We start from the raw sequence: 13,757 nt of genomic DNA, 5'->3' as shown, positions 1-13,757 counted from the left end.
TCAGGGCACTTCCAGCTGCAAGAAGCACTGAGGGATGGAAGCATTGTGTCTGGCAGCGTAAGACAAGGAAGCAGCTCTCCAGTCTTAAACCTCATCCAAAGAGAGGGAGAAATGTGTTTGGAAGTTCGAGAGCACTGGCCGGCGTTTGTCCAGTGTGGGCGGGGTATGGGTGCCCAGTAAGGCAACCATCACACTCACCGCAGAGGCAGCTTTGTCTTCTCCAGGCAGCAGCTTTCAGAGTGCAGTCCCTGGGCCAGCAGCAGCATCAGGATACTTGGGGAAATGCGAGTCTCAGACCCTGCCTTGTGGCCAGAAAGGGTGAGGAGGCTCTTCCTCCAGTTGAAGGAAGTGAGAGCCGGGCGTGCACTGTCCTCCGGGACAGCCCTGCATTTCACTCCCGGGTTCTGCGTCCTGCATTCCTCCCTGCTGGTCTCCTCCTTCCTGCTTCCCTGTGTCTCCCACCCGCACCCTCTCCATCCCATCTCCCATCCCAGGGGCCCCGTTTGCCCCCCAAGCACCGACACCAGGCAGGCCCTCCACGGCCTGTGCAGGAGCCAGGCCCCTCTGAGCTTGGCTCCCTGTCCTCCGCTCCCTCGCAAACCCTCAGGCCTCCTGTCTCGGGGCTGATGTCCCATCTCCAGGCAGGGGCTCTGGAAGGCTCTGCCACTGGTGGGCAGGAGGAGCATCTGTAAGGAGTTTGGAGATGTGGATTCCCACACCTGCCTGACATCCTGGGTCCCGGTCTGGGGTAGGGGCATCTAGGGAGCCAAGTTGTTGCCTTGAACTCCAGATGCCCCTGGTGCAGGTGGCTTGTGGACCCTGCCTGGAGAAACAGTAATTTGGGGGCCCGTTTCCACTTCTCCTCTGGAGGCCTCCTCTCCTCTGCATAACCATGGGAAGCCCCATGCCCCTCATGTACTGGAATCACTAGGGAGCTTTAAAAACCACTGAGGAGGCTGGGGGCGGTGGCGCACGCCTATAATCCCGGCACTTTGGGAGGCCAAGATGGGAGGATTGCTTGAGCTCAGGAGTTTGAGACCAACCTGGGCAACATGGCAAAACCCCATGTCTACAAAAAATTAAAAAATTAGCCGAGCATGGTGGCATGCCCCTCTAGTCCCAGCTACTTGGGGGGCTGAGGTGGGAGCATCGCCTGAGCCTAGGAGGCAGAGGTTGCAGTGAGCCGAGATCGTGCCACTGCACTCCAGTCTTGGCAACAGACTGAGACCCTGTCTTAAAACCACTGAGGCCAACTGGCAACGCCCCTACCTCCTCCTTTTCTGACTTCATTGGTTGGGGGTGTGGCCTGGGCAGTCAGTGGTGGCTTGGAAAGCTGCCCAGGTTTGTTTGTATTGGAGGCAAAGGTGGAGGTGGGTGGTCAGGTGCTGGACAAAGCCCTTCCAGTGACGGCCTCACCCAGCATGTGGAAACCAGGGCACCTTCATCCCTCACCTGCCTGCCTTCCCACTGCCTCCAGGCATCTACCACAGAGAGGAGAGCAGATTCTGGGGATGAAGCCAGGCCTTGACTCACAAGGCTCAGCCTGTAGGGAGGTCAGGGGCCTGCCCCCACTACCAGTCCTCTGGGTGGGGCATTCCTCTACTGCCCTGGCCTGTGCACATAGCTGCATCTCCCATCTGGATTAGATCATCAGCCCTCTGGCTCCACACTGGCTCTACCCTGCTGCCAGTGGCCACCTCCTAGGCCCTTGCCACACGGGCCACCTCTACTTTCTGGGAATACACTGGCATTGTCTGTGCCTCGGAGACTTGGCACCTGCTCTTCTGTCTGGAATGCTCACTCCAGCCACGCAGAGAGGTTTTGTTTAGAATATCTCCTCCGCCATGGGCCCTCCTGACCCCTGTCTTAATGCTTGTCAGTTTCTCACCGCCATGTTGTCTGACTTGTTCCCAGGGATGTGACAGCTTTCATGACAGCAGTGACCGTCCTCTGTCATGCATCACTAACCCCCAGCCAAGCACAGGGCCTGACACATAGTAGGTGCTCAGTTAATGCGTCAGCTCCTTGAGGACAGAGAAGAGCTTGACCATGGAAGGCGACAGGGGCCGCCCAAGGGTGTGTGACTCCCTCGGTGATGTTGGCAGGCTTGGGCACATGTGGTGAGGAAGAGCATATGGCAGAGACAAGGGCCGAAGGTGGGTCCTCAGGGCCCGTGGGTCTCCATGGAATGGACAGGGAGTGAGGAGCCTGAGAAAGGACAGACGGAGACGGAAACCTGGTGTGGTTTCCACATCCCGGAGGAGGGGTGTCCCAAAAGGGTAGACCCTACCCTGAGCTGCCAAAAGCTCAGGGGACACATCCTGAAATGGTCCCCAGGGCAGTGATCATCCTAGGGGACCAGTCAGGACCACCCAGCACCTGGGAGATGAGGAAGCAGGGACTTGGGCCAAGCAGGGACCATGCTTCTATGTTGAGAAGAACCGGCTGTGGCTGAGGACACAGAAACGGGGATTGGTGCTCGAGTCCTTACCGGTGTGTGACTTTCTCAAGCAGCGCTTAGGCCGCCTGAGGCGCCGCAGCCAAGGAGGCGGGTGGTCCAGGCTTGTGGATGGAGCAGAAAGATGGGGCCCAAATGCAGATGGCGCTGAGCAATTCGAGAGCAGATGTTCAGGAGTGAAAAAAACTCAGCCAGGCTGGCGTCGTGGTCAAGAATCCATATCACAGGAATCCCTGACCTCAGAGGCTGTCCCCTCTGGTCCTGCTCTTGCCATCCCGAGTCCCTCCCGTGGTGTCCAGTGAGTGGGTGTTCGCTTGTACCTGTGCTGAGTGTGTCACAAAGGGGGTGCGGGGACACCTGCCAATTTTACACTGCCGTCTGGAGCGCTTGCAGAGGCCCTGGCAGTCCTGACCTGGCTGCACTGCTCCGTTGCTTGTTCTCTGAGCTGCGATCCCAATTTGCTCCACACAGGCCTGGTCCTGTGGTCTTGGTACTCCGGGTTCTCACTTTGTCCAGGGCCCCAGAGCTGAGTCTCTTAGCCCTGTGGAGTTTTATAAGAAATACGGGTCTAGAGGATCTGATTTTGGTTTTGTTCTTTAGGAATGAGAGCACCCCGTGCAGAACTAACTGCACATCATTTCTGTAGCTGCTATGTCAGGGCCATGCCTTAAGTGTGGGCTGGGCGCCCTGATTTCCTTCCACGGAGGGCAGTGTGGAAAGGGGTGGGAGTCACTTTATAGCCAAGAAACTTGGCAAACTGACTGCCTCGGCCCAGTGATCAGGGTCAGCACCAGCAGCCATAAGGCACGTTGACGGCCTGTGCCCTTGACATGGTGTGACGAGGAGGGTGCTCCAGCCGTGCTCTTCCACGCCAACACCCGCAGCCCCACTCCAGCCGTGACAGAGACTCCATCAAACCCGATCGAGAGTCTACGGAATGTCCGACCAGTCCTCAAAACCGTCAAGGTCACGAGAAACAAGAAACTGTCATAGTCTAGAGGAGCCTGAGGGTATGTGACTACCAAATGTCACGTGGGATCCTGGATGAGGTCCTGGGGCAGGAAAGAACATGAGGGAAAGACTAAGGAAGCGGCTGGGGCGTGGACCAGAGGTAATGGGAACATTCATCATCACCAGCATTTCTTACTCACGTGCGGTGGTACCGATAGGGGAAACTGGGAGGGGGCCATATGGGAACTTGGTATTATCCTTGTAATTTTTCTGTAAACCTAAAACTGTTCTGAAAAATAAAATTCATTTTAAAAAGAACGTGGCAAACCTGGGTTAGGCTGTCTGCTGGATTTGTAATCTTGCTGTTGGTGAGATGGATCTGGATGCCCCTGGCCCAGCTGCCAGGAGGATCTCTGCCTCAGTGGGGCTCCAGGCCGCATCCTCTTCGGTGACCTGCTCATTGTCCCGCTCTGCCAGCTGGGGGAATGGAGCAGTGCTGGGTGAGGCTCAGGCCCACAGCAGATGCTCAGCAGCCTTGCAAGTGCGTGGATAAGCTGCGGGGAGACGGGGATTGCGCTCTTCCCTGTGCCTCCTCACTTCCCCTTTAGTGAGAGCGTTTGGCCAAATGTCCTGTGAAGCTCCTTCTGAACCCTGACCCCAGAGGCTGTCCCGTCTTGTCCTGCCCTTGCCCTCCCAAGTCCCTCCCGTGGTATCCAGTGAATGGGTGTTCGCTTGTACCTGTGCTGAGTGTTTCACAAAGGGGGTGCAGGGACACCTGCCTGTGACCCTAGTTCTCCCCCAGTGTCTGGCAGGGCTGGGGATTCTCAGCCCCTGGCCTCTCCTTGGACTCTTCTGCCCCACAGTGGGGTCAGACTGGTCTCAGGCTTGGGAAGGTAAATGGAACTGGTGGTGGGTGGTGCCAGCAGGCCCTCCTGCTCTGGACAAGGAAGTGGCAGAGAAACAGCAGTGACACAAACTGGGGTCCCACCAGCCTGTCCACTGCTGTGGCCTTCCTCATCCTCACCACCCAGGCCCCACAGAGCGGCCGGCACCCACGAGACTGGTTGTTCAGAAAGATGCTGTCCGTAGCACAGTATTTTTTAAAAATACTCCTTTGTAAATAACTTTTGGGGTTATTTTAATTACAAAAGTAAAACCTCTTGGCCAGGCGCAGTGGCTCACATCTGTAATCCCAACACTTTGGGAGGTCGAGGTGGGGCCAAGGTGGGAGGATTGCTTGAGTCCAGAAGTTTTAGACCAGCCTGGGTGGCATAGTGAGACCCCATCTCTAAAAATAATTTTAACAATTAGCTTGGGCCTGCTGGAGTGGGCCTGTAGTCCCAGATACTCTGGAGGCTGAGGTGGGAGGCTGTCTTGAGCCCAAGAATTTGAGGTGGCGGTGAGCTGTGATCATAGCGCTGGACTCCACCCTGGGTGACAGAGCAAGATCCTAGCTCTTAAAAAAAAAAAAAGTAACCTGTGTTCATTGCAGAAAATGTACGTGTTTGCTAAAGAAAGTAAGAAAGTTTGCTAGCACCTGTAATCCCATTTCCCAAAGGCCAAGCAGATATAGTGCTTCCCGACCTCCCTGTCCCTCACTCGCAGACGGTTGGCTTACCAGTGTCTTCGTGTTCTCCCGCACAGGACACAGCTTGGGCTATGGCTTTGTGAACTACGTGACCGCGAAGGATGCAGAGAGAGCAATCAACACACTGAACGGCTTGAGGCTCCAGTCAAAAACCATTAAGGTAAAGGGATCTGATCACCGCCACGTCCATTCCTGCCCTGGGCACAGGTCTGTGCTGAGCCCCGCCTAGCCTCACAGTCACTCTCCAAGGGGCTATGAGCACAGCCGCTCCTCGGAGGCTCCCATCAGATACCCTGGTCAGGTGGTGACTGTCCCAGGCCTTACATGGGTGGCGCAGGGCCCACTCCCCGCCCAGGGTGCCCCCAGGTTGCATCAGCTCCCAGGCCTCCCCTGTCATCTCTCCTGCCTGGCTCGCTGTGTTCCCATCCCTGAACAGCTCCATCCACCCCCAGCCGCCCAGAGCTCCCTCCGCCCCCCTTAGGGCCAGTTGTAACCCTTCCCTCACCCAGCACCTCACTCAGCACCTACTGTGTGCCCCACAGTGACCAAAACAGATAAATTCAGTGCCCCCATGGGTCGGGGGTGCAGAGAGTAAACAAGACAGAGGATAGCCACGCGTAACAGGCAGTTGTGTGTGGAGGCTTCACAGCGGCAGGTGACCTGAGGAAGCCAATGTGCAGCAACCCAGGGGCGGCACCTCCAGCAGGGCCGTAGTGGCTTCCTGGGACGAGTCGCAGGTCCTCCAGGTCACACAGATGGATTTCCTCCGTCCTCATCATCTGACCCGCGCTCTTGTGCACTGGGGCTGTCAACCCCGAGCCCCACTTACCCCCGTCCCCGCGTGTCTGCCTTCTGGCTCCCAGGTTCATGGGCAGCTCCTGCCACCTGGATCAAACCTCGTGTCTTTCCGACCTTTGCTCCCTGGTCTCCTGTCAGTCCTGGGTGCTGCCGAGCCTTCCCTGAGCCTCCCGTGCCCCAGGCAGGCCCCTGCAACTGGGCTTCCTGCAGCAGCCATTGCACCCACCCGCCCTCAGTGCCCGCCTTCACAAGATACCCACAGACGTGAGGGCTTCCTGGCCAGAATCCCCTCTCTTGCTCCGAGGCCATTTGGAATGAGGTGGTCCTGTGTGAGCCTTTAGATCTGCTAGATTCCCCTGCCCCAGAGAAAGGTGCTCCCTGAGTCACATCAGGCACCCAGAAGGGTCCCTCTTGGACCTGCCAATTATCAGGGCCCCCTGGGGAGCTGTAAAATACAGATTCCAAGGCCACAGGGGGCCTCCTGAGTCACTGCAGGGTGGGCCTGGGAGCCTGGATTTTTGCCTGCCCACCAAGAGGGGTCCTGTGACCTGGCAGTGACAGCACCTTCAGCCAAGAGGTGGCCTCTGTCCCTGCCTTCAGACTGCCCCATCATCTTGGTTACTCAGTGGCCAAACCCTCGCTCAGCAGCAGCTCTCCCAGACCCGCCCTGTGCCGCATGGACGTGGTGTGCAGTGGGCTCCCTGAGGGCAGGCGCGCCACTCTTGCCTCCTCGTGTCCAGTGCAGGTCCTCAGAGGCACCTTCCCCGGTGGGGGCTGGTGAGGGCAGCCAAGCGCCATGGGATTCCACCTGAGCAGGGGCAGCGCTTCCTTGCCTCCAGCCCCGGGTGGCTTATCCTTGGCCCTGGACTCCCCATCTAGGAATTCTCTCCCCCATTTAGAAAATGTTTGAAGGTTCTTGTTTCTGAGGCAGCCAGGCTGAGGTGTGGAGCAGAACGGTTGCTTATTCCTGTGCAGCTGTTCCGTTTACTCAGATGCAAGAGCCGGGTGCCCAGTGTGTAAACAGGACTCTCTTGCCTCTTTAGGATTGATGTTGGTGGCAAAGGCTGGAGTGGCTGCCTGAGTTTGGAGCCAGAGCCTCACAGGACCCCAGGGGCCCAGGCCTGGGCAGGTGTCCCTCCCTGTCATCCTGGCCATGCATGCAGAAGCCTGCCTCACCTTCAGTGGCCCTGCCCTCTGCTGGCAGAGTCTGGTTCTCGGTGGCTTCCCACCACTGTCCTAGTTCTGCAGAAACAGGCCAGCCTCATGGGGACGTGACAGCCCTAAGTAATTTCTCCCCAGGTCTTCCTGAGGCTGCCCAGGCCTGGCTCCTCTAGCAGTTCCCCCGGCGCAGCCCTGGGGTCCTCTGTGCTCCAAGTGTGTTCATTCCGCAAACCTTTACTGAGCCCCTGGCCAGTGTCTGGTACTGGGCCAGATACCTTGATACTGAGGGGCTTCAGATCCCCTGCCCTCCCCAGTTTAAAGGTGACTCATCTGTGCAGCATGATAAGGACCTGGATGGAGTTGTGCGTTCAACTCATCCTGGATTTTATTGCATGTTGGTCTGATGCCACCTGGTGTCCTGCAGTTCTATTCTGACACCAGTCACCCAGAGTTAGCACAGTGCCCTCACATTTAAAGCCACAGTCCCCAACAAGACCGCCCTCACCTCAGATGCCAGTCACCCTTTGGGAGACGCCGGGCCCCTGCACTTTTGACCAACTGGCTACAAATTCAGAGGTTCCTGCCACCCCTTCAGGGTGCATGACTCACTAGAATGACTCCTGGAACTCACGCTTCTGATGACAGTTTGTTTATAAAGGTTGCAACTCAGGGCCTGCCAAATGAAGAGCCACACAGGGAGGGTCCCCCAAGCACAGAGCTCACATATCTGCACCTGGTGGGATCAGGTGCCTCATCCTCCCTGCATGTGACCTGTGCACCTGCCAGGAGGCTCTGTGGAGCTTTCGTATCTGGCGTGTTTACTGGGCTCATTACGAATGCATGACCGATTGACTCTTCGGCCATGTGATCGAACTCCATCCCTAGCACCCCTTTCCCCTCCCCCACCCTGAAGGTCAGGCCCGTATCGCCCAGCTCACAGCCCCAGCCCTCTAGTCACATGCTTGGTCTTTCTGGTGCCGGGGCCCATCCTGACCCATCACTTAGCACAAACTCAAGTGGGATCCAAGGCCTCCTGGTAACAAAGACAGAAATTCTAGGAGTTTTACAAGCTTCCCCCTAGGAATCTGGGACAGAGACTAGACAAATCCTTTATGACAATACGGGCTAGGGCCAAGCCCTCTGCCAGGTGCTGGGGGTCACTGGCCTGTGATCCGCCCTTGGGGAGCCCAGCGGTGCCCACTATTCTCTGTAAGGTGGTCCCAGGGTGGGCTCAGGAGCCTATAATAGTGGCCAGTGCCAGGGGAGGCTCCCTCAAGAAAGCCAGAGTTGAGATCTGGAGGAGGAGAGGGAGTTAGCCAGGCCAGGGTGGAGATGAGCGTATTCTGAGCAGCAGGACCTGCAGGGGCACAAGGCAAGGGCCACATCCTAGAGGAGACCCAGTGGCCAGGCACATCCTGGGAACTGCAGGCTGGCCCCAAGCCTCTGCCCCGCTCCTCCCCTGCAGGCAGGGCCTCCTGGAGCCTTGTGCTCATCCTGGGCTCTGAGGCCCCAGCCTGGCACAGACAGCCCAGACGTGCCTTGCCTTCACCCTGTCCGCTCTGTCCTCTTTGGTCCTGATGTCATTCCCTTGGTGGCAGAGTGGAGAAGGAGGAGTCCTGTCTCCTCATCCCTGTCTATCTTTTTCCCGTAGTAGCAGCCCAGGCAGCCACAGTGGGAGTGGTCCTGCATGGAGGAGACAGGCTGAGCATGTCCCAGATGCAGCTCGGTGTCCCTGCCGGGACGCTGCACAGTCTCTGTGTGCAGCTCTGTATCACTGCTGGGTCCCTGTGTGCCACACATAGTCAGTGCTTACCAAAGGCTGACGGGGGGCCAGACCTTCCATCCTGTATCTCATGTGCCCTCTCCACAGCCACATAAAAAATGGTCTCCAGATTTGGGTTGAAGAAACTGATGTTTCAAGTAGTGAAACAGCTCTGCCAAGGTCACGGAGGGATGGAGGGGCAAAGCCAGGGTGTGAAACCGGGTGCTGTGTGTGGCTGCAGGCACTTAACGTTGTCACCTGGAGGCTTCCCCAGCACATTGTGAGATCCAAGCCTCAGGAACCAGAACAGCAAAACTCCTATCACCCACAGAAGCCAGCGCCGGGGACTGCAGTGCAGATAGGCAGGCGTTCTTCACAGCAGTGGCTACTGCGCACTCCACTCACGCAGCAGCAGTCCCCGGATGCCTGCCGTTCACCCGAGGCTGCTCTGAGTGCTTTGGATACGGCAGGAAACACACAAGTCTGGCCCTCAAAGAGTCTATTTGCAAAGTTAAAAGATAAGTAAAATAGATGCCAGGCAGGGTGATGCATGCCTGTAATCCAAGCCATTTGGGAGGCTGGGGCAGGAGGATCACTTGAGCCCAGGAGTTCAAGTCTAACCTGAGCAACATAGCGAGACCCTGTCTCTACAAAAAAAAACTAAAAAAAAAATTAAAAATGTAGCGTGTCAGGTCATGATCAACACAATCAAGAACTAAATAGGGACAGGAGGAACTGGGCGTTGATGCCAGTGGAGGGATCTGTGGCAAGCTGAGTGGTCAGGTGTTTGCTCAGCTGCCGTGACAAAGCCCCACAGGCCAGGTTGCTTCAACAGAAGAAGGGTATCAACTCACAGTTCTGGAGGCTGGAAGTCCAAGACCAAGGTGTCAGCAGGGTTGGTTTCTCTCGAAGGCACTGGGAAGGGATCTGTCCTAGGCCTCTCTCACAGCTTCTGGTGGAGGCTGATGGTCTCTGGCATTCCTTGGTTTAGAGAAGCATCACCCCAGTGTCTGCCTCCATCTTCACACAGCCTTCTCTCCCCGTGAGAGTGCCTGTATCCACATTTCCCGCCTTTCTAAATTGAATTTATTTTTTTCAAAAAAAAAACTTTTGTTTTTGAGACGGAGTCTTGCTCTGTCACTCAGGCTGGAGTGCAGTGGCGCGATCTCGGCTCACTGCAAGCTCCGCCTCCCGGGTTCACGCCATTCTCCTGCCTCAGCCTCCTGAGTAGCTGGGACCACAGGCACCCGCCACCACACCCGGCTAATTTTTTGTATTTTTAGTAGAGATGGGGTTTCACCATTTTAGCCAGGATGGTCTCGATCTCCTGACCTCGTGATCCGCCCGCCTTGGCCTCCCAAAGTGCTGGGATTATAGGCGTGAGCCACTGCACCCAGCCAAAAAAAAAATACTTCTTTTTTTTTAAAGACAGGGCCTCACTCAGTCACCCAGGCTGGACTGCAGTGGTGTGATCACGGCTCACTGCAGCCTCAAACTCCTGAGCCCAGGTGATCCTCCCACCTCAGCCTCCCAAGTAGCTGGGACTAGAGGTGTGCCTCACCATGACCAGCTAATTTTATTTTTTGTAGAGATGGGGTCTTGCCATGTTGCCCAGGCTGAACTCCTGGGTTCAAGCAATCTCCCACCTCAGCATCCAAAACAGTGGGATTACTGGCCTGCACCACCATGCCTGTCCTAAATTTCCCTCTTTTATAAGGACATCAGTCACATTTGATTAGAGATCACACTATACCAGTGTGACCTCGTCTTAACTGATTACATCCCCAATGACTGTATCCAAATCGGGTCATGTTTTGAGGTCCCGAGGGGTTAGGACTTCGGCATATGAATTTGGATTGTGGAGTGGGGGTAACATGATTGAACCCCTCACTGGATGAATTCTTGAGAATGGGCAGCCAGAAAAAGACCTGATTGAGGCCAAAGAGCAAGCAATGTTGGAAGCTTAGGAAAGATGGTTCTGGCCGAGGGGCCAGGGAGCCCCAGGTTAGTGCGTGCCCGCTGTGCGCTAGCTGCTGCTCTGATTCTAGCCTGACTGAACATGACAGTGTCCAGAGAGAAGAGGAAAGCAGAGTTCCCATGGTCCTTGGAGACACCTGTCCTTGGGAGGCATCAGAGCTTTCCCCAGCATTTGGCTCTAGGGCGCTTCTCCCTGGGGCTTCATCCAGGGACGGCAGTAGGTCCAGTCAGTGCCAGCCTCAGCTCCGCTCCACCAGCTCCAGGGTCACAGTTTGGCAGGCCCCCAAATACTGCCCCAGTCCAGACGGGTCTGCAGAAAGCCAGGGCAGGCCCGGACACCAGGGGAGGCTGGGGGCCAAGGCAGCCTCTTTTTCTCTGGGAATAGCACTGGCAGCCCCGACCCACATCATGGGGTGAGCAAGTGTCCCCAGAGCTCCTGCCCACAGGCTGATGGAGGTACCCCGGGCCTGGGAGCAGCACGGCTTCCCCAGAGACCTCATGGGCCCTGTAGTGACATGCTCCCTCGATTCCCACCGCTACCAGGCGGAGCTGGCCTCCAGCCCCACACTCCTCTCCTCGTGGGGCTGTCCTGTTCCCTTGCTGCTGGGCCACCTGCTGCCCTATGAGCAGGGGCAATGTCTGTTGTTCCTTCTCTGGAACATGATAGGAGCTTCTCAGAGGATGGTGTGTGTGTGTTCTCGGCACACAGATTCTGCCCAGTGACTCCTGAGCGGCGGCTTCTCCCTGCGTTGTGGTCTCGGTTACCTTGGCTCATCAGTTCTGTGCCCCTCACTCAAAGGGAACGAGCTTTCGCACAGGTTCAAGTCCCCACCCTTCTCGGGAACACAGCTCCTGCTCCCTCCTCCATATCCCAGCCTCCTGACGAGGCTGTGAGTCCTGCCAGGCTGCCCCTTCACAGGCAGAGGGGTTCCGCCGTGGTCCTTTTCCTCCTTCTGGGCCCATGGGGTCTGCACGGCCGTCAGCGCCAACCTGAGAAAGCACTGAAGACCTTGTCTTGCATTGGCCTCTGGGCTCCCCTCACCACCCTCTTCACACGAATGATGAATGTACCATTTTGTCAAAGCACCCAGAAGGTTCTCTTCAGTTTTCTTTGATTTTGCAAAATATAAATCCAAAAGTCATTGAGTCGTTTAATATTGAACACTTGAGTGGATTTGCATACAAACTCGGGGTCCTCCCAGAACTCACGGCCCCCGTCAGGGCTTCCGTGGCGAGCTTGCTCTTTGGCAGGGGAGTCTCGTGTGCTCCCAGTAGCTCCCAGCTTGCTTGCCCGCTGCAGCATGGGCTGCTTTCAGGGACCAGGACCTATCTCTGGCACTGGCTCACTGTCCAGCACATCAGAGAGGTAGCCACCCACAAGCTGCGGGCCCTCAGTTGCTGGGCTTTGTGACATAGGAGTCACGCCTGCCTCCATGAGGATGGTGAGCACCCAGTGAGGAAGCGCTGCCAGGCACCCCAGCTCACGGCCCATCCCTCAGTGAGCTTGCCACCATGCGGCTGCAGGCAGTGAGTGTCAGTGATGATAATTGTTCCCTGCATGATTTCTAACACGCAGTGTTGGCTTTTCCTAACCCAACATTCAGCACCCTCCTCAATGCTTTGGCCACATGCCTGTACTAATCTCGGAAAGTGGTTGTGTTCTCAAGGTGTCGTATGCTCGCCCGAGCTCAGAGGTGATCAAAGACGCCAACTTGTACATCAGCGGGCTCCCTCGGACCATGACCCAGAAGGACGTAGAGGACATGTTCTCTCGGTTTGGGCGGATCATCAACTCGCGGGTCCTCGTGGATCAGACCACAGGTACCAGAGGGGCCCCAGATGCGTGGGGAGGGTGTTCTCTAGGTGGGGGCTGGGTTTTCTAGGGAAGGCAGATCACCGTTTGATTTTAAATGTCATTAGTTATTCCGCAAACGAGGACAGCACCAAAATGAGAAGCCGTTGGCTTTGGTTTGAGGAGGCTGAGGAGGTAAGATGGCATTAAAAGAAGCTGGGAATGTCTGGGCGTGGTGGCTCACGCCTGTAATCCCAGCACTTTGGGAGGCCAAGGCGGGTGGATCATGAGGTCAGGAGATTGAGACCAGCCTGACTAACATGGTGAAACCCTGTCTCTACTAAAAATACAAAAAATTAGCTGGGCATGGTGGCGGGCGCCTGTAGTCCCAGCTACTCGGGAGGCTGAGACAGGAGAATGGCGTGAGCCCGTGAAGCGGAGGTTGCAGTGAGCCGAGGTCTTGCAACTGTACTCCAGCCTGGGTGACAGAGCGAGACTCCGTCTTTAAAAAAAACAAAAACAAAAACAAAAAGCTCAGGATTAGGCCAGCATTTCATGTACAGTGAAAACACAGAGATTCTAGCACCTTCCCTCAGGCACCCAAATGTCCTGGCCTTGCCCATGAATGGGGTGAAAAGGACACTGCAGGCCGGGTGTGATGGCTCACGCCTGTAATCCCAGCACTTTGGGAGGCCAAGGTGGACGGATCACCTGAGGTCAGGAGTTCGAGACCAGCCTGGCCAACATGGTGAAGCCCCATCTCTACTAAAAATACAAAAATTAGCCAGGTGTGGTGGCAGGCGCCTGTAATCCCAGCTACTCGGGAGGCTGAGGCAGGAGAATCGCCTGAACCCAGGAGGCGGAGATTGCGGCGAGCCGAGATTGTGCCACTGAACTCTAGCCTGGGCAACAGAGCGGGATTCCATCTCAAAAAAAAAAAAAAAGGATACTGCAGCCAGGTGTGGTGGCGCGGGCCTGTCATCACAGCTGCTCAGGAGACTGAGGTGGGAGGATTGCTTGAGCCCAGGAGTTCACAGTTGTAGTGAGCCGTGATCATGCCACTACTCTTCAGCCTGGGCAACAGAGCAAGACCCTGTTTCTTAAAAAAAAGAAAAAAAAAAGGCTGCTGCACATTTGTCCACTGTGGCTTTCATTGCAGGCATTTGGGGTACAGTAGTCTGATGGCCCAAATCCCCAGAATTCGGATGCCCCTCTCTGGGGAGCACATCTAAAGTGCACAGAGCACATGGCAGTGAATTCCTCTAATGGG

At 56.3% G+C, this 13,757-nt stretch overlaps 1 protein-coding gene across 2 annotated transcripts in view; it reads left to right on the top strand.

The window, feature by feature from the left end:
• ELAVL1 (ELAV like RNA binding protein 1) overlaps positions 1–13,757 on the top strand; it is a 47,381-nt gene that overhangs the window by 19,669 nt on the left and 13,955 nt on the right. For both annotated transcript variants that reach the window (XM_032169513.2, XM_058425126.1), the window contains 2 exons: positions 5,054–5,157; positions 12,363–12,516. In XM_032169513.2, coding sequence (XP_032025404.1) covers positions 5,054–5,157; positions 12,363–12,516 — 258 coding nt within the window. The remainder of the gene's footprint in view (positions 1–5,053; positions 5,158–12,362; positions 12,517–13,757) is intronic.

Source organism: Hylobates moloch, unplaced genomic scaffold (assembly GCF_009828535.3).
Source record: "Hylobates moloch isolate HMO894 unplaced genomic scaffold, HMol_V3 SCAFFOLD_12, whole genome shotgun sequence".
Lineage (NCBI taxonomy): Eukaryota > Metazoa > Chordata > Mammalia > Primates > Hylobatidae > Hylobates > Hylobates moloch.
Note: the sequence above shows the minus strand (reverse complement) of the source record. Positions and strands in the feature narration are given on the sequence as shown.